The sequence below is a fragment of the Lissotriton vulgaris genome, chromosome 8 (genome assembly GCF_964263255.1).
Source record: "Lissotriton vulgaris chromosome 8, aLisVul1.2, whole genome shotgun sequence".
Classification (NCBI taxonomy): Eukaryota; Metazoa; Chordata; class Amphibia; order Caudata; family Salamandridae; genus Lissotriton; species Lissotriton vulgaris.
The window spans coordinates 50,458,212-50,479,740 of record NC_141696.1 but is presented as its reverse complement, the minus strand read 5'-3'; the positions used below and the strand labels follow the sequence as shown (position 1 = coordinate 50,479,740).

The window sequence follows — 21,529 nt, the reverse complement described above, 5'->3', positions numbered from 1 at the left end:
TATTACAAGCAAAATACCTGACTTCAGTGAGATTCCACCTTTGTGCAATCCTTCCGGTCACTTCCCCGGTTTACTACGGGTCCCAATCCCGATTGAGTGGAGGGAGGCTACCTCCGACGAATCGAGGGTTGGCGGTCTAGTCCCCACTCGACCACATAAAATCTCATGCAGAGCGGAGCGCGCAGCAGATGCGCGTGAGGTAGTGGTACTGCTGTGCTACCATGTTTGTGCTGTTACACTGCCCAGCGCTAGTTGCTTGACGCTTGCTACTATTTTTCAACTTTTAACTTGTCCCTATTACCAATGCTGTGCACAAAACCTTTTTAAACCTTCCAAATCTTACGAGCAAAATACCTGACTTCACTGAGGTTCCACCTTTGTGCAATCCTTCTGGTCACTTCCTCGGTCCACCATGGGTCCCAATCCCGATTGAGTGGAGGGAGGCTACTTCCGGCGAATCGAGGGTTGGTGGTCTAGTCCCCACTTGACCACATACAATCTCATGCAGAGCAGAGCGCCCAGTGGCAAGCCCGTTTGCACCCATCAGCGCCAAACCAGGCCCAGGGCCCAGAACCCCTGCCTCACCCCCTTTAGCCCCCCTCCGATACTCCAGGAAAAAACTATTCCAAATTATGAAAGCCCCAAACCCATTTTGCACCCACTCTATCTCCATGGAGAAATCGCAGGACAAGTGTCTACACTGCCCATATGAACTGCCTTCAATGGCAAGTCACCACCCCTCGACAGGGAATCAGTTCAACATGGCTCTGCTGAATTGCAGATCCATGCCAAAACACACTACAGAAACTTCAATACTATTACAAGATACAGAACTAGATGTCCTGTTCCTCACGGAGACTTGGTTATCGCCAAGTTCAGACCCAGACATTGTTCAAGCGCTCCCTCCTGGTTACCTGATTCAGCGCTTAGCTAGAACAAGTAGTAAGGACGGCGGGATTGCTATCGTCTACAAAGACCATTTAATCTGCCGCATCTTGGACAGCCCCCTCCTAGATTCCGAAAATGCCCAAATTTCTATCGAATTCACCCCCTCACTAACTTTTGTTGGCATCCTCCTTTATCGCCCCCCAGGAGCACAGGGACAATTCTGCAGCTCGCTACTTGAAACTGTCCTAAATCTTGCCAGTGCATCACCCAATTTTAGCCTTCTTGGAGATTTTAACTTTCATTTTGATGACCCCTTATACAAAGTGGCTGACGACCACACTCATGATCTCGCAGTCTACCAGTTACACCTAAAGATTCACCAAGCCACTCACATAAAAGGTCATCTTATGGACCCTATTTTTTCAAGTATATCAAAATTAAAAGGGAAGGAGCCCTTCACCCTCCCTTGGTCAGGCCACTTCCTAGTCCCTTTCTCGTGGCACCCATCCACCTCAAGCTCTCATTTGCTAGCATCACACATCCAAGCCCGCCGCTGGCCCAAATTGATTGTAGAGGACTGGACTCGTGAATTGGAATTAACCATACCCACACACGACCCGACCCCTCAGTAGACAACAGAAAGTTCTACTCGTGGATTGAGAATTCACTAGATGTAGTACTGCCCAGAAAAACCATACTAAAAAAAAACGGACCCAATAAATCCCCCAGGTTCACCCCGGAACTTCGCAAACTGAAACAACAGTGTAAAAGATTAGAAAGCGTATGGAGGAAAAACTTTGCAAGCGAGAAAAAAATCAGACTACAGGGCATCCATTGCCTCCTACAAAGCAGCACTAAAAGCAGCCCAGGCTGCCCATTACGAGGAAAAATCCTAGCCTCTCCAACCCCTGACCCGTCTGTCCACCGATGCGAGGAATTAGCAGACTTCTTCTCCTATAAAATCCAAAATATCCTTAATCTCCTCCCAATCACTAAATATAACCTCAGATTAAAGCCTCTTACCTAGAATCATACTTTCCACTTACTGAGGAACTTCTCCCCCTATACTAGATTTGATTAAGAGCGGCTCTCCCTTGACCCTGCCACCCTCAACATCCTGAAGTTGGCAACACCTACCATCATCTCTCCCATCTCTAACTTAATCTATGCCTCTCTGGCATCGGGTATAGTCCCCCAAGACTGGAAAAATGCCATGGTGAAGGCGCTACTTAAAAACCCCACTTAGATCCCACGGAGATGGGCAATTACCGCCTCATCTCCTTACTTCCTGGAATTAGCAAGATTGCAGAAAAATATCTCAATCGCCTACTTTTTGCGCACCGCGAAACCTCTAAATTGCTCCATTCCTCCCAAACTGGCTTCTGCCCTGGCCAGGGCACCGAGACTGCATTCATAGCGGTGGTGGAGGAGTCTAGAAAGATTCTTGACTCGGGAGGGTCCTTAGCCATCATCCTCCTCGACTTAAGTGCAGCCTTTGACACAGTGAACCACCGCACCTTGGTACACGTCTCAAAAAAGTGGGAGTGACAGGCATGGCCCTGTCCTGGTTGAAATCGAGATTCTTCCTGGTATGTGAAGGTAACTCCCGGTCCCAACCAGTGCCGCTCCAATGTGGGGTTCCCCAGGGCTCGTCTCTGAGCCCCACACTTTTTAACGTGTACATGTCTCCAATAGCAGAGATAGTAGCCCCTTTCGGAATACAACTAGTTACTTACGCGGATGACACCCAGCTTATCGTGGCATTGAACCAGGTAGAGCAGTTCCCCACGAACCTGTGCTCCTGTCTCAAAGAAGTCGCTAGCTGTATGAGCTCATCTCACCTCAAACTCAACGGTGACAAGACTGAGCTCATGATGTTGGGCAACCAAGCAATTTTTAATTCTAACACTCTGTGGCCGACTTGCAAGGGGCCTGCACCAACACCAAAAAAGGAAATAAAGAGCCTGGGCATCTTGCTCGGCCACGATCTCACTTTTAGAACCCACGCCACCTGATATGGTCTGCTCCGACCCGCACAAAAAGTTCTCCCTCTTCTACCTTGCCACTCTAGAAGCTTCTAATTCAGGTGCTCATCCTATCCAGGCTGGGCTACGGCAATGCCTTTTATCTGGGTGCTCCCAATTCAGTCATTTCTGAACTACAGGTGGTCCAAAATGCGGCAGCACGACTTCTTACAGGCACAAAAAACGCTGCTCAGCCAAGCCTGCCCTAAGAGCACTTCACTGGCTCCCGATACAGGAGAGAATACATTTCAAGGCCTGCTGCATCGCGCATAAAGGCCTTCAGGGCAAGGGTCCTCCTATCATCAGAAACCCTATCAAACCATACAAAGCCACCAGAAGCCTCCGTTCAGATGAACTCCACCTGGCTGAGGGCCCCAGAATTAGGAAGGCCGGGACAGGGGGCCGCCTTCTCTTCTACAACGCCTCTAAGCTTTGGAACTCCCTTCCTCTCTTTATCTGCAAGGAAGCTAACCACTTAACATTCTGCAAACATCTGAAGACATGGCTATTCCCATAATCCCATCTGCCCCTCTACCCACCTCTGCAGAGCTGGGATGCTTCCGAGTAGCCATGCGCTATAGAAAAAATGTTTCATTTCATTTAATTTCACTGTGCACATTGGGTTGTGGGTGATAGCAAGCACACTCCGTGTATTATTGTGTGTGATAATCCCCAGCCCCTGGTGCCTGGGGTTGTTACATTGTGTGTGGTACTGTGGGCGGTGACCACAGGCTCTGTGCACAGGATGTCGTAGGGGTACTGAAGACACGCATCATCTGTTGTGAGCAGTGTCGCCAGAGCTGTGCACGGGGTGTTAGGTGGGGCCAGCCCGCGCTCTGCTGCTCCTGGACTGACATCCCTGCACAGCGTGAGTCCTCATCTCTTTAGTGGGATTCGTTGGCGCTCGGCAGACCCACGCCCGCCCATTCTTCGGAGGGCGCTGTGTCTATTTGTCAAGGTTGTTCTGAACAGCAGTCTGTACCGCGGGGCTCTCTGCTCCTACAATGAAAGCTGCAAATAGGGTCGGACTGGGACGAAAAATAGGCCACGGCATCAAAATAAAAGTGACACCATCAGCCACCCGGATAGCTACAAAAGTGGCCCTCATTTACAAATCAGGCCAGCTTTCAACTTTTAGAGACACACTGTATGGGTATTTTGCAAGGTATGGGAGACTGCATACTTGTGTTTGCTGCAGCCAATGCTTATGGTAATATCAGGGAACTCAACATGTAAAAACTGGCCCACCTGCCATAAAACTAACCACAAACTGCTAGAAAAACGGCCCACACACTGATCTGTCAGACCAGCCCTTCGGTCACTATCTGATTGACCTATAGGCAATCCGACTCTGTTCTGCAGCAAAGTGTCCTCCCACCCCTGCTGCGAGTGCAGCAGAGACACACAATAGTCATAAAATGGTAATAAGGGCCATTTTATTATAATGTGTCCCTGGCCCACGCTATTACAGTGCAGGGGTAGGGGATGATTCTGATTAGTGCAATTGCGCTATTTCTTCAGCCCCCTGCCTGTGCACATTTCAGATTGGCCATCTGTTGGCCGGCTTCCTACTGCTGGCCAATCTGGCATGCGCACTTCAGAGCCTGCAATCCCAGGCCTGAGAAACAGCCGAGTGATTGCAGCCGCAGACATCCAGCCTCAAAATGAGGACTGGGTTGGCCTGCTCCAGCCAGTGCTCCAGGATTGGTTGGTTTCATTTTTCCACAAGGGAGGAAGTTCTTCCCTTTCTGCCGGACCACCCCTTGTAATGTCCGACGAGACCATAGGAGCAACGCACCCTGTGTGCCAGCGCATCAAATATAGTAAGTTTATTGGGCATGGCGCCCCACCATATTTTAATGTTGCCGCCCACTACTCGAGCCAAAACACCACAGCAAGACTACTACTACAACTACACCATAGCAACCACTCAACGCTGGTGCTCCAAGCAGCACACTGCCTGTCGGTAGCCAGACACTAGGATACCAAGCAACACACTGGTCCTCCGAACACAACAATGACCGCCCGAAGCCAGACACTGGTGTTCCAAGCACCACACTTGCTGCTGATAGCGAGACACTGGCGGTCCGTGCACCATCTGGCTGCCGATAGTCAGACACTTGGGCTCCAAGCAGAACACTGGCTGCCAATAGCCAGACACTGGTGCTCAAAGGACCACACTGGCTGCTAATAGCCAGACGCTCAACCTTTAAGGCACAGGACCATCTAAGGGAAGGTAGAGTACATTCCCGAACCTTGGGCCTGATTCACAGAATGAATTTAAGACTCAATCCTAAACTTACTATTATTTTGGTATTCACAGAATGCACTTACTACTTTTTGTATTCACAGAATGAACTTACTACTTTTGATATTCACACAAATTAGGATTTTGTCTTAAGTTTGTCTTTTCAGTGCTGCTCGAGCTACCCACGCCAAATTGTAGCGTGAGCCGCGCAAGTTGCATATTTTCCACCTATTGGCAGAATTCCATGAAATGTCTTGCAGTTCTTTTGTAACTCTGCAGAATTCCGCGGAGTTAAACTCCGTGAGTTTCACCCATCCATAGATGAAGATATTGCTGGAACCCACCCATATGTAAAGGAAACAAGAGAGCAGTCAATTCGAAGGCCATGCTCGCTTTGTACCTGGGGATTCTCCTTTGGCTCTGTAGCTTATCATGGTTGTAAGATTAATATGCATGGATTTTCTTCAAGGACACACCAGTTTGCCCCTGCTTAGGCAACACAAGGCCCTGGAGAGGTCCATGAAGGAAACCAGGATGGTTTCTCTAACAATGGCTCTGTACTTTACTATAAGCATAAACATTGAAGCTTTGTGCACTTGCTCCAAGTCTGCACTTGAACTCATATTGCACATCTGCTGGGATGTTACTGTCAATTTCTCTCAGTTCCGGTTGCAGCATTTACAATCATTTACACAATGCTACAATTGTGATTTTGACCATAATCTCAATTTTACAGATAGTGTAGAAATGCTTTGATTCTCTTCGCCAGCCAATCACACTCCTTAAAGAATTGCACCGTGACTGACAATAAATCGAGATTTTGGAAAGTGTGATTGTAAATGGCCAAGATATGCAAAGTGTTAACTCTTTCAACCCCACCCTGCACCTGTTAAAAAACGAAACAAATTTACACCAAACCACAAAAATCTCCCTTTCCTTGTGAATCTTTACAGTCATGCCACTTTTGGGGTAAATCTGTTCAGATGGGTTTGCTGTAGCGATGAAAAAATGAGAAAACATATTATTTTACCCGTGTAACTCTTTTTCGCCCAGACAGAAATGCACAAAACTTGACATTACCTAGACACTCTGAGGGAGTCTAACATTTTAGGGAGATTATTCATGTAGAGCAAAGTAATGGGCAATCCAACTAATGCCTTTTAATTGGGTAGCATGGCTGCACCATATGTACACTGTGGCAGCCACCACTGTATAATATGTAGTATTTCATACTACACACTTGCAGGCTTAGAGTGCCTTATAAATGATGTAAAAGAAAGCAGGGAGCTCTTGGTGGGTCCCAGACTGTCTCGATGACCTGACAGGACACCCCCACGCCGCATGGCCCTCCTGCTGTAGGCGATCTGTGCCCCCTCGTTGCTGCTCGTGACTCAGTTTTTTACCCTCCTGTGCCTCTGATTGTGTGCTTTGGTCTGTATCTCCGTTTTTTTCCCTCCTGTGCCTCTGATTGTGTGCTTTGTTTTTAGACGGTATCTCTGTTTCTCTTGCACGTTGCTCCCCTGGTGTGACCCCCCCTCTGCTCCCCGCTTCCCGCCGCCGTGACATCGCGGCCCGCCCCCTTTTCTTTCTGTGTCCTCCCCGCTCCCGCCTCCCAGCTGCTCCTCCCTCCCACTTTACCTTAAAAGGAGACCGCGCGTACGCGCAGCGGTCACGTGCAGCGGGTGCGCCGATTGGGCGCCGATTGGGCGTCGAAGGCGCGTCAAAGGCAAGCCCGTCTGCGCCCGTCCGTGCCTGGACCACGCCCAGCACCAGAAACTACTGGTCCTCGCCAATGCCAGCGCACCCGACAAACTTACGACGCCACAACCCTCCACGCACTCAATGCCAGACGGAACCTCGCCTGCTACCAAGCCACCCCGAAACGCACCCACAGACCCTTCACCTGCCAAGCCTGCAAGTTCACCTGCCTCCGGACCTGCACCGCACCCGCCAAGCCGAGCACCAGCAGCAACCACCTCAAGTGCATCCTGCTCAACACCCGCTCCGTCCACAGACATGCCGTCGAGCTCTGGAACCTGCTCGACACAACATAACATAACATCAATAAGACTGATTGGGCGGTAGTTTGCTGGGTTATGTGGCAAACCTTTTTTGTCAATAGGGATAATTTCTGTGCCAGCCCAAGTCAGAGGAAGCTCCATACCTTGGAGGATGGCGTTAAATAGGGTCCATAAATAGAGTTCCCATACAACATGGTCATTTCTAAACAGGTCTCCAGGGATCCTGTCCAGCCCAGGTGCCTTCTTTGGCAGTAATTTGGTCAACGCCAAGGCTATCTCTGCCAATGTGCAGAGTGGTGTGTCGGTGTCATTGGCTGGAATCTGATTAAAACCTATAACTATATATTCAATTTCTCCATCACAGGGTTTTGAATATAAAACTTTAAAATCGGATCTCCAAGCTTCTTCTCTCAGATTAGATTTGATAGCTGAGTTGCCTTCGAATTTCCCTGTTTTAACTAAATTCCAAAAGGCTCTCATATCTCGATGATCTCAAGCTTTTTTAATTGCTTCCCTTCTGTCAAGATCCCATGCCGCTTTGGCTTCAGCAAGAGTTTTTTTATAATGTGACCTGGCTATTTTGATACATGAACTATCCCCTTCCCTAATCCCTAGAGTCAACGCGGATTTAGCTTCCCTACACGCTTTCTTAAACCAGGTATTTTTGGTTTTGGGGAGAGATTTTTTAGGATTTTTACTGTTGTAAAAGAACTCTGACAATTTAAAAACCATATCTTGGTGGTTCTTAGCTATTGTCAAGTGAGATTAAAAGCCACCACTGTTTTGGACAACCGCAAATGCGGTTTCCAAGAACGGAATAATTTGTTTGTACATGGAAGACATTTTTACGATTGATTGTACAAATGTTCCCCAATGTACTCTTCTGCCTCCTTCAATTGCAATTAAATTAAGGGAGCTTCGTTCTGGTATTCCCTGAGCATCTTTAAGTTGAAACCACTCTAAAGCTAGGACCAATGGATTATGGTCACTTTCACAATGGGGTTGGACCGAAAAGTTCATGGTTCTGTGCCACAGCTCAACAGCTACCAGAATGCATCATTATCAACACCTACTCACCTCAAAGGCCTATCTTTCTAGCAGAAATTATAAGCAGAGGACTGGTACAGAGAGAAACACACTGAGCTAGAAAAGTGACACAGCTTTTGGCAGTTTTAGTAAAGTCTTAAAGTTTAGGATTAGTGAATTCCATCCACACTGAGTTTAAAAACATGACAAAGGGAGGAGGAGCTACGCTTGCAACCAAGATGGCCGCTTATGCCCCCGGCTCCGCCAACCTCCGTCCCCCGCTGGATAATCTTGCTACATATCCTCAAATTCCGCCCTGTCTCCGGATGTATGAACCGTTACGCTGTACTTTGGTACTATCCCGGTATTTTTATCAGCTTTGTGGACGAAGTTACGTCTAGTTTTAATTTGGGGCCTACACCAGCTTGTGAGCCAGGGCCTCGAGTACTGGCCCAGCCGGGTTCCAGTTGAACAACATCGGCTTTGGTTGAACATCAGGGTCCGGTCCCTGGACGTGGGAACATTTTTGAGCCCGATTTTGACGGCGGTTGCTGCTCTGGCTTACCATCGATGGAGGGTTGACGAGGCACAACAGTGCACTGTGGGTGTGGGTCCCTGGCCCGGAGACCTGGTTTGCCTCCGCCGGTGTTTGCCGGGTTGGGATCTACGCTTGTGGCACCGGAGCCCGGATCGCGACCTTGGTAAGTCCTCGGTCTCCCTCTGCGACAGTCTGTCCCAAAAGTTGTCGATTCCCCCGGGGTAGGCCGGGCCTCGGGGTGTCTTGGAACAAGATTCGGTGGGACGGACTGAGTACGAACCGTCGATACGATCTATATTGGCAGCCATCGGGGCACTATACTCCCATGTGGAGTCCATTGCCTGGAAAATGACTGCGGCTGCACAAGGACTCGGACAAGAGGGACCAGACCCAGCGCTGTCTCAATATCCTGATCAGCTTATACCACCCACGGCGGTACCTGTAACGGCAGTGGGCCCTGTGCCACGAGAGGGGTCGGAGCTTCATGGCAATGTGATGGCTGACAATTGTGTACTCGACGTGCTCGACGGACTGCCAAATCTACCAATATCGTCTACTAAGTATGGTTTAAAAGTCTATCCCCTTCCGGACACTCTTGATGGGACCTATCTATGGAACGATTCAGTGTGTATTCCCTCTTCGACGCTTTCATTATCCTTGCATAGACAACGATGTTGGGAGCTTATGTCGATGAGGGTCATTGTTGATGCCGACAGGGTTCCCAGAGTCTTTGCAACTTTGCTTCACCTCGCACTGAACTTTACTGAACTGTTTCCACATTTCGAATATCCTGCGGAGGCGAAAATCTTCCTGGAGGGGGCTCGTACGCCTGATCGGAAGGGTCAAGGATGAGACTAATTGTTGGGGTTTGGCACCATGGGTTTTCTGAAGTGGGATTCATTACCATTGTGTTTACGGGAGGTAGGGTGGTAGCTGCTGTTTCCCCTGTTTAATTTGAACTTTGCCTCTTAATGGTGGCGTGTGTTTCTTATGGGGATTCTTGGTTCTGGCGGGGGGCGTGGGGACCGGGGGCCCGTATTGAGATGTCCTCCTCCAAGTTTTACTACATTTAGTACCTAGTTAGATGGGGTGACAGGCACACAGCTAGTTGGGGATAGGGCGCAAGCCATATGCTGGGGTGCAGGGTGGGGGGAGGGGTGTTTCGTCTGTCTTTGTAGTTTTTATGTTTGAAATCCTTCAAAATCCTGATATAGGTGGTCTCATTGAGTAGCGGAGTTGTATTAAGGGGTAGACGGGTTCTGGTGGAGATATCGTTTGCGTGAGTCAGTCGATTGCTACGTAATTTATTACTGTGTTCGGTATGGGGATGTAACATCGTAACCTTATTGTCGCTGCACCCTTCCCCCTCCCACCTACTCTGGACCGTTACTCAAAGTTTATCCTGTTTTCCTGGGGAGGTGGGGTTGGTGGTAGGTGGATGCTTGACTATCCTGATTGTAGCACGGCCACATTCCAGATGTAACTCGTGATCGTACATTATTGATGATTCTCCGTCTTTATCCCCTGAATGTATATTATTAATCCTTCATTATGCGATGTAAACCACCTGTTATTGTTTTTTTTCCCTGTTTTTATTTCTTCAATAAAAAGATTTAGAAAAAAAAACCATGACAAATATAGTTTATCATCCTAGGTGCAGTGTTATATCTTTGGATTTGTAAAATACCAAACAAAAAAACATCCAAGACAACCTGTATTATGTAAAAAGGGCTGTGTGTGTAATGTATTTGGTGTGTGAGTTATGCTTTGCATGGCAGATGTGTGAGCTACAGTTTACAGAACAAACCATAACTGGGTATTTTTAGAGGGTTTCTTTCTGGGTTTTTTGTAACTATAACAGCACTTTGTGCTTTTATAGGAATTTCGTAGGGTTTTTAAACTTACATTAAGTTGTTATGACCAAGCCAACACTAAGATATTAACTGTGTCTTTTAGATGGAAGGGTAGAAGTGTTTCTGGCGATAGTGTAGATATAAGGTGTGTGGTATATGGGGTGGTACATGAGAGTGCCTTCATATCACGTGGCAGCCTACCCTCATTCTCCTGGCCTTCAGCTGTATGCAGCAGCAGTTGAATTCAGAGCGTGTCCCTGAGCCAGGCCCTACCTAACCCCAACTTGTGGCTAACAACCATTGCTTGTAGGAGTTTTTGGCATAAGGTCAGCACCGCAGGCCTACCTGCTGCAATGCCCTACGGCAAAAGAAAAGAGTAGTAATGCGCTGTACCTATCAGATAGAAAGCAAACACAAGGAGATGATGGACGGAGCGCTGAAACTTTTCAGAGACCTGGAATGAATCCATCATTGTTCTTTAGCTCACTTCGCCACCCCAGTTCAGACCCTGCTATATGCAAATCAGTCTTGACCCTGTGCCTGATGGGAACAGTCCAGCCCAAACTGCCAGGCCATGTCTTCCCTGGACCGAAAACAAGCATCCTGCGACCGGTTAAGGCCTTAAAGCCCTCATCAGCCAGGCTAGCTTGAATCCAGTGGCAAAGTGAACAAGGGACCCACGTCCGGGCATACCCTGCCAACTAAGGGCGAAGGTCAGCACCGCAGGTCTAACTGCTGCAATGCCCAACAGCAAATGAAAAGAGTAGTAATGCGCTGTACCTATCAGATACAAAGCAAACACAATTAGATGATGGACAGAGCGCTGAAACTTTTCAGACACTCACCCCCAGCCACAGATCTGGGTTGAATCCATCATCGTTCTTTAGCTCACTTCACCACCCCAGTTCAGACACAGCTATTTGCAAATCAATCTTGACTCTGTGCCTCAAGGGAACAGTCCAGCCCGAACTGCCAAGTCATGTCTTCCCTGGACTGGAAACAAGCATCCTGGGACCAGTTTCAGTCTAACAGCCTCATCAGCCAGGCTAGCTTGAATCCAGTGGCAAAGTGAGCAAGGGACTCATGTCTGAGCATACCCTGCCAACTTAGGGTGAACAAAGCAAACACAAGAAGATGATGGACAGTGCGCTGAAACTTTTCAGACACTCACCCACAGTCACAGATCAGAGTTGAATCCATCATTGTTCTTTAGCTCACTTCGCCACCCAGTTGTGACACAGTTAGTTGCAAATCAGTCTTGACCCAGTGCCTCATGGGAGCAGTCCAGTCCGAACTGCCAAGCCATGTCTTCCCTGGACCGGAAACAAGCATCCTGGGACCGGTTTTGGGCTAACAGCCCTCATCAGCCTAGGTTAGCTTGAAACCAGTGGCAAAGTGAGCAACAGACCTACATCAGGGCATACCGTGCCAACTTAGGACTAACAAAGCAAACACAAAAAGGTGATGTACGGAGCGCCGAAACTTTTCAAACATACACTTTCAGTCACAGATCTCAGTTGAATCCATCATCGTTCTTTAGCTCACTTCACCACCCCAGTTGAGACACAGCTAGTTGCAAATCAGTCTTGACCCTGTGCCTCATGGGAACAATCCATCCCGAACTGCCAAGCCATGTTTCCCCTGGAACGGAAACAAGCATCCTAGGACCGGTTTCGGGCTAACAGCCCTCATCAGCCAGGCTAGCTTGAATCCAGAGGCAAAGTGAGCAAGGGACCCACGTCTGGACATACCCTGCTAACTGGGCTGGACTAGTCCCACAAGGAACAGGGTCAAGACTGATTTGCATATGGTCAAAACAGTGTTGGTGTGGTGAGCAAAAGAATGATGGATTAAACTCAGATCCTTGTGACTAGGGGTGAATATTTGCATTGTCCAGCATTCCCTCCATCAATTGTTTCTTTTGCATATGTCGCCCTAAGTTGGAAGGGTATGCCCAGACATTGGTCCCATGCTCACTACACCTCTAAATTCAAGCTAGACTGGCTGATGAAGGGTGATACCATGAACCGGTCCCAGGATGCTCGTTTCCGGTCAAGGGAGGACCTGGTTTGGCAGTTCGAGCTGGAGTGTTCCTACAAGGAACAGGGTCAAGACTGATTTCCATATGGCTGGGTCCAAACTGGGGTGGTGTGGTGAGCAAAAGAATGATGGATTAAACTCAGATCCTTGTGACTAGGGGTGCACAGAAACAGAGACTAAACATGGTAGTGACCATGTAAGAATCTACAATTTTACCAAGGAAATGCCAACAGTCTTAAACAGAAACTCTACAAATGGACATTTCACAATAATTTCCCTCTGAAAAAACTGCACACAAGCCTAGTCCAGGGAACCAATCTCAAACTTTCATCCCCAAACCCATATAGTTCCCTCTAGTTCTTCTTCAACCTGGGAAAAACTGCCTGTCCCACTCCCACAATCAATCCCTCGAAACATATATCAAGCAGAGTCAAGGTTCAAAAAAGGTCTACTGGAGTCAGGCTGCGATGGAAGTCAGGGTCAGATGCTGGTGCCAGGTTAGTCCTGGTCAATATTTTACCTTCATACTTAGAAACATTTCTGGTTCTTTTTCTTGTCGACAGTATTGTATTGTATATTGGATTTATATAGCGCTTATCACCCAGGGGTCTCTAAGCGCTTGCCTTGGGAACCCGTCCTGGCTTTTCCCTGTGAGATAGCCCCTACAGGGCATCCCCAAGGTGAAAGCCAGGCATCCCGCCGCGGGGGGCCGTTGTGGAGATTAAGCAAGCTTAATGCCCAGAGTTGCAGAGTGTGAACCCATGATTAGGTCAGGCACCGAAGCGAGAATTATCGAGTCCGTGGACATTTGAGCTCAAGACCCTGCCGTGTCGGGAATTGAACCCTGGTCCCAGGCTGACCTCTGCTTCAGGGTCTGCCTGCTCTAACCAGTGAGCCACACTTCTCCACAGTGAGGTTGGCAGTGTCCTCTGTAGCTTGTGTCTGGTGCCAGGTTCAATGTTGATGGACGGGTGAAGTGCAGCGGTCTAGTAAAGCCTAAGGGCCATATGTATCAATGTTAGGATTTGCGTTTCTCAAATAGCGAATTTTTGAGAATCGCTATTTGAGAATCGCAAAACGCTATATATGTAGGATTTACAATACATTTTGCAAATCATACGTATTCCTTAATTGCGAATCGCAAAATGCAATTTGCAAGTAAGGAATAGCTCTCCATTCATTCCTATGGGCTTAGAGGCCCATAAGAATGAATTGGAAGACATTCTCAATTTGTGATTCTCAATTAGAGAATCGTAAATTGAGAATGCAATTTCAAGTGTGCCAGGGTGTCAAATGGACACCCTGTTGCACCCCTGAAATGAGCATGGATGCACATGTGGCGCACATACATGCCCTAAGGGCATGTGTGTGCGCCACATGCCACTTTGAAAAATAAAAAAAAATGTGCATTTTTGAAAGAAATTGCATATTACCACCAACCTGTAGTTTGTGGTAATTTGCAATTCCTTATGCCATATTCACACAACATGGGTGCCTCATGCATTCCATTTAAGGAATCGCCAATTGCGATTCCTTAAATGCATTTGCAAAATAAGGAATCGCAAATTTTGCGATTCCTAATTTTGCGAGGCAGTTTTTCTTTTATACACACCATTAAGCCTAATTGCTATCGCAAACGCCAAAGTTCTGCGATTTTGGCGTTTGCAATCGCAATTTTGAATGATACATACGGCCCTTAGTTCTCTGCGACATTCAGGGCTACCCTCAAATGTGCAAGTAAAAGTAGGTATATGAGCCTCAAACTCTAGGCTCAGAAACTGTTGTCTTTTGATTCATCTTGCCAGTTGCAGTTCACTGGGGAGAAAGAGTACACTGTAGCATTAGCCAAGGGCCCAGGACCTGATAGGGACCTCTTCTGGGCTAGGACTTGATCTCTTGGCTCCACCAGCAGAGTCCAGGACTAGTCCAGGGCACAATGGTCAGCTGGGCACTTTGCAGGTGCAAGGCTTGTTTAACTTTGGGGTTCGTAAGCTTTAAAGGGAGCTAACCAACTAGCCCTTGGAGTCCATTCACTGGCCAGTAGCATGCGTAGGAGTAGAGTCAGCCCTTGGGGTTTCCCTCTACGGATTCCACAGCAGGAGCAGCCCACCTCTCTTTGAAGTCATGTTTTGGCTTAGGGCGTTCAATAAGTGCAGTCCTTATTCTGTTCTTATAGAGTCCATTGGTATTTTGAGCCTCAAAACCAGAGTTTTCACTTTTAGGCTAATTTCTCATTTTTGGGTGGGTGGGACTCCAAGCTAATGGGGCTACAATTCCTTCAGGGAAACGCTACCAACGTTTACTTCATTTTCTGTGGGGTTGGCACTAAATAATCCCACAGTGCATCACTCTGACCAAATCCAGGATGTTGGGACTTTTCTTCTCTGGAACAGAGCCCTGACCCCACCCTTATGGTGTGCCCAGTGTAATTAGCCATCCATCCTAAATAGCAGTTCTGCAATGAGTTTTCCCAGCCTGTCTACCTGCACGAAAGTAAGGCAGGCAGCAGTGAGACTGGCATTTGCCTATCAGTAGTGTAGCCCCTGTGAAAGCTGGGTCATTTGTGGCTTAAGCCCTGAGGCAGTCCTTCTGGAGGAGGGCACACCTCCTCCCACCTGTAGTCCTTTTGTTTCCCGTTCCTAGGAGCACTTCACACCTCCCGGCATGAGGGCAGCAAACTGTCTCAGGTGACAACTGCTGTAGCTAATCACAAATGGTCTCTAGAATTTTGGGGCAAGAAAGTGGTGACTTTCTAAAGGCACCTTTGCATTTGCAGTTCAAAAACTGCCAGACTAGGCTGTATTCACAGACTTAAAACCATGTTTTCATCTGTTCACTGAAGTGGTGGCTTAATATGTGCTGCAGTCTACAGGTGACAAGTAACTAACTAGCCCTGGGTACACGTTATACTATATTCTATGGACGTATTGGTAAGTTAAATAGGCCAATCGGAGATTATCCAGTTGCACATAAATTACGATGGGTCAGAGCGTATGCACTGGGCCTGGTCAGCAGGGCCTGGTGCACTCCAAAGTTGAAAAAAAAGCAGCATCAGTCCAAACGTTTGAGTGGGGGGTGATTGTAGGAAGCAAAGAAAGGTATAGTTTGCACAGAGTCCAGTGGATCCCCAGAGGCTTTTCAGAGGCTAAAGTAGATGTGTCACTCTCTTTTGTGGTTGTGTGGTTTATCAGTTAGGCTTATCAGAGAGCTGTGTTAAGCATTTGTTGTACACAATCAGTCAAGAATTAATTTGGGCACATAAAGTACTGTGGTAGGTCAAGGGGTAAGGAGGTAGCTTTACCAATGTGGCTTAGAGGTCATGGGTCTCTTGGACAAGGAGATGGCCTCGATGATCCCTTGGCTTAGGGGTCAGGGTTGAATGGTGCTAGAAGAACGAGGACTCTGGAAATGAGGTGATAGAGTTCAGGAGCCTGATGACCCTGAAACATGTGCTGTAGCGGCTTGAGACCCCCACGGGTGATTAGCTGCTCTTTATCAATCGTGATTGATTGATTGATAGAGGCTGAGAGGCGTGAAGGATTATGTGTAGACATACTGGCAAGGTTTGGTATGTCCATCAAGGGCACAGGTAACAGCCATTGGTCAAGGCAGCAAATGTGGTCCAACTGTGGCATGCTTAATAAGGTCCAATAAATGAAAGTGTGTGAAAAGTGGCTTGTCTATGGTTAAGTGCTTTGATGATGCGTCTGAAGGCGGGCAGCCAATTGGAGACTTGGCCCGTCGATTGCTCCAGTAAGGTTATGCATAAGAGATTGTTGAAATGTGAAGGGAAGTAAACTCTTTCCCCCAGTGCTGTCTCTGTATTGAAGAATGGGTATCTGTATTTGGCCTGTAACTAGACAGCCTGTGCTTAAAATCTCTTTATCCCATTTGTGCAGCATGAGAGTCCTCTGAAGGAGCTGAAGCAGAGGAACACATCAGCAGCTGGAGGTCATGGGTTCCATGGACCAAAACAAGGTGCACCCAGATGAAGCAGATGGGCACGTGCGGCTGAGGGAAATCTCACACCTGCACATGCCACTGGTGAAAAGCAGGCCAGTAACTGCAGTGAAAAGGAAAGTGCCGCTAAATCTGTACCTCTCGGCAGATGACCCAAAGGCAAGTGAGGGGCGGTTACCTGGGAGGAGGTGCAGCCAGGCCGCATATATAAGAAGCCACTTATGTCTATAAAATGTTCCTACCAGAGTTATCCTCCCACTAAGCTCTACCATCTCACAATTCTGCCAGAATGTGAGGACTTTCACTCCATGTCCATCCTCTATTTTCACCTCTCATGCTCTTACTCTGTCTCAACTTATTTAATTTTGGCCTCATCTTCCTTTTAACCTCTGCATTGAATCTCAGGATCCACTTTCACCGCGGCTTGCGATTGTCACTGTCATTACTGCATCCACATTCTCCACTTGTTTCCTCCACAACATCAACTCTTTCCTCTTGGCCAATATCCTGAACACTGCTCAAGCCTCCAATGAAATCACCTACTGTAACAGCATACTCAGTACTCCACTGTGTCACTCTTCCCCCTCTGTGAGAAAGGCCCCCATGAGATCCACTGTATTCCTCCGCCCAACACAAACCAACACAAAACTGCGTCTACCTCCACTTTACAGCAAAAGCCCAGCTGGCCAAATCTGATGCCTGTACACATTTCTCACTCTTGTCCTAAATGTTACCTAAAGCCTGCCCAACCATTTCGCCCAATCCATCTCACTTTGCACCATAAGCACTCTCTCCAAACACATCTGTGCCACCTCAAACCCCTCTGTGAAGCCTCTTAATTCATTTGGTGGCTCTTTGTGCACACCACCACGGTGAATTGAGCTATCGAGACAGAGAAGCTCTTAACACACACAGTGGAGCCTCAAGATGCACCTCAAGATGCACTTTACCTGCCAGGAAACCCCATGCTAAGGCACCGACAGATCCTTCCCACCCAGAAATGTGTTACTTCTGGATCAGTTAAACCTTGTAACAACTCATTGCTGTAAATTCTGTAAATCAACAGTATCCAACAAGTGCTCTGTTACTCACCATCCCACATGCCTCTGTCCCCACCTTTGGGTTCACACACACATTCTTGGAAGCCTCTTGAAAACCACATGCTGGGCCCAAACTCAACATTTAATTTTCAGATGTTAGAGCATGAAAAATACAAATTTGTCTGAATTGTTCTGAAACTCTGCCAGATTCTCAAAATGTTCAACTAGCACCTTAAATTGCTACTCCAGGAGGATGCCATTATTGTGAAACAAGGGTCTTGTAATAGAATAAACCATAGATGTTCCAGAATACAGCACCACCTCCTGTTATGGAGAGTCGTAGACAATAGCGTTCACCTCCACACTCAAGATCTCCTGAGACCCAAGAAACAATCATGAATCGTGAGAGACTAGGAAATCCCTCAGAGCTCCCGTGCTGCAATCATGGATATGAGTAGTGCAAGCATATGAGCACCCTCACTACCTCATGAATGGGATTCCAACATAGAGGTTGTAGGATTGGTCACTCTACAGAGGGTTGGACCGACTGGAGGCCCTGTGATTGGAACACAGATGCCAACTGTTTTCAAGACATCTGGCAGGTGCCACCCCATAGGTTCACAGTGAGCCAACCAGATTGGCCAAGGAAATCTGAAAGAAGGGAATGTAAATATCCTACCGCATTGCACTGACATTGCGGAGGACAGTTGAAAGGTCCCAACCTCACATACCAACTGTGCGTGGTCAGTGCTCTGCTGCACTACTAGTGCCAGACTCTACAGTCAAGCTGAGAAAACAAATCTCCCAATTTCCTCCTCCCCGGGCTCAGGACACGGATCTGAAGCCAGTAGCTTTCTACCTCCTGAACTCTGTGAATGCAGAGAATCTACAGTAATAGGTCAGAGCTGCAGAAGACCAACTGGGTATGCAGGGGGCAGGCTATTCAATGTGGGGTGCAGGAGGCGGCAAGCAGCAGTAAGGGTAACAGCAGGCGACTAGATTCATCACACTCAACCAGATACCACTTCCGCTCATTGGATGACCCTTGGAAGGGTCATCCAAGTAGAGGAAGAAGTGGGGACCTGAGCTGAGCACCTGTCAGAGCTGAGGGTGCAATGCCTTTCTTGCCTTGTGCTCTGACACAATTTCACATTTTGCAGTGTCTCTGTGACCATACCTCACACACAAATTCCCATGTGGGATTGGAGTGACAGTAAAGGCCCTTACTCTCCCATGTGAGCATGCATGGACTGTGCTGGGCTGCGCCTCTCATGGCAGACTCATCTCATGCAAACCTCCTCCCTAGTATCCCCATCTGGCCAGTCTCAAGTGCCCAGGTCTCAGCTACTAACGATGGTCCAAGCCAATCATTTTTTATTTTAGATTTTGAAAATGTTTCAGCAAATTTCACTTACACACACACAGCAGAAGTAAATCATGGTGCAGAAGGCACAAAGTACAGAACTTACCACTGACATCCAACCAACTGTCAAAAGCTGAAATATTCAGTGCCTAAGGTTCTATTGGTGCACAGCAAGTACGGAAAATAGCGCTAACTAGATTATTCGATAGGGTAAAAATAGGGGAACAAATGCAAAATAAAAAAAGACTCATAATACAACATGGACACAGACCATTTTACACATTGCCGTAAGTTAAGCCTGTCTTCTCTCTGCCAGCGCTACCACGGGGGTTGAGCTCAGATTAATTCAGTGACTTTGAGGGTTCACCATGACAAGGGTTGTGATTATTCCTTGAGGTAGGTAGCCATCCATTCCAAATAATAATAACATTTTTTACAAGAATAATACTAGGGAGAATGGGAAGGGAGAAACCAGGTGGAGTTAGTTTCTGGGAGCAGGGAAGTAAAGCAAAGACTCTCTAAGAATAGAAAGGACATGCACTCTACAACCTAATAGAAAATGAAGATGAAAAAAAACAAAAAAGTAGTTCTATGACTTCAGCACCTTGATCAATCAAAAACATGGTAAAAAAAGACATGACCCAGAGGCAGAATAAAAACAAGAATTAGGAGAAACAGCCCCCAATAAAGAGCAGGTACTATGATACAGCCATCCATTCATGAGCAAGGTGCTGACCCAAAGCTCACTCTCTGTCAAAACATGGCCAATGTTGTCCAAGTCAGACAGATAAAACTGTCCCTAGCGAAGCCACAGTGGAAAAAAAATAGAAACGGGATTAATGTGATGGTGGTGTACTTTTAATGAGATGTAATTGCTATACTTACTCATACAATAATGATTTAACCAGGACAGTCAACATAAAAGCAATTTCAACACAATTGCAGATATTGAGAATTTATAAATTTATATGGCGCCCGGATTGCCAAGCACATCTTAAAATGTTTACCATTATTTTGAATAAACATGGGCCCAATTTAGTCTTTGGAGGATGGAGAAAAAGGTAATAATGGTGGTGGAGGACTTTACATCCACCACCCTGCCCTTTTCTCTGCCCGCCATATTTAGAGTTCACCACCAGGGTTTTTTGTCAACCACTTCCATTGTAGTTCATACAAAGCCATTTAAAAGTTTGGTGTGCACCCATCATGTGTTTATTTGTTCAAAATTAAACACAAGTAGCCCCACAAAGTGTGAAAGGGCATTTCTTTTATTTTTACTGTCCCTCACCGCCAGGATATTCTAAAAGTGAGATACAGTTGGAAAAAAACACATTTGACCCTCCCACTCTAAATAGTGTAGATGGTCAGATGCCTTACCTCCATAACCCTGTGCTCTATTCGGCCATCAGAGGAAGTTTTATGCAGTGGACTTAATTTCACTCTGTCAGCATAAACCTGACAGTTCCCCTGATTCAAAGGGTGGGTGGACCAATGGTTTGTCGACACAAAAACTTAAAAAGGAGTGAGAAGTCTTTACAGAAGATATATCCTCATCTTCCCAAACAATATGCTTCAACAAACTAAAGGAGGAAATATCTTGAATATCATAAAGTGCATGTATATTTTCTATCTGAGACCGGTAAGTAAAGGCACCCAGGTAAATCAGTGCTCACCTTACATTTGTCGCGGACTTGTGTGAGATTAAAGGAGAGTTTTTATGGATATGTTCCTGGGCGTATATATATATATATATATATATATATATATATATATATATATATATATATATATGTATATATATATATATATATATATATATATGAAAATCCACAATTCTGCCATTTATTATTTATTAGGGTCGTCACTCACAGGTACCACCTGTGGCTTGCTTCATCATTGGACCCTCACTCACACACATAAGGTGTGTGAGTGGACTCAACGCATTTGTAAGCAAATTTATGTAATAACTGTGAGTGAAGGCAGGGGATCTTGGTGAGTTTAAAATAACCTCAGAAACCTAAAAAGTTATTTAATGGTGTAGGTTTAGGGGCTAAATTAAAAGTATGAAAAGTGACACTAAATTAGGATATAATGGTCCCAGGTGTCTAATCGGTCGACATGTTTCAGCCACAAACTGCCCAGAAAGGTCAATTGGCTTTCTTCAGGACCTGTGTTTTCTCTTCTCGTTATAATAAACAGCCTATCGGCATGTACAAATCACATTGTTTTTTTTTAAAAGCATTCACATTTACATACCGACCATACACTGAGGACCTTTTCCTTGTATGGTCAACTGCTGAAACAAGAAAAATTCATAATCAAATTCGGGCGTCCTTAAATTTTTAATGTGCTCCTTCTATTTTGTTCCTAATAAGTGCTAAATAGTTGTTGTGCTGTATCCAGTGACATTTCTTAGTATTAATACACATGACCGACTCACAACATTTTAAAACATCAGACAGACAGTGGTGTTTTACACCTGATAACAAAATATGGCAAAATAGAGTAAGGAATACCTACATGTCTAG

General features: G+C 46.6%; 1 protein-coding gene across 1 annotated transcript in view; it reads left to right on the top strand.

The window, feature by feature from the left end:
• Nucleotides 1-21,529, top strand: part of LOC147693358 (transient receptor potential cation channel subfamily M member 2-like) — a 624,327-nt gene that overhangs the window by 156,540 nt on the left and 446,258 nt on the right. The window contains exon 2 of the mRNA XM_086933682.1: nt 16,538-16,757. Coding sequence (XP_086789808.1) covers nt 16,593-16,757 — 165 coding nt within the window. The 5' untranslated portion in view covers nt 16,538-16,592. The remainder of the gene's footprint in view (nt 1-16,537; nt 16,758-21,529) is intronic.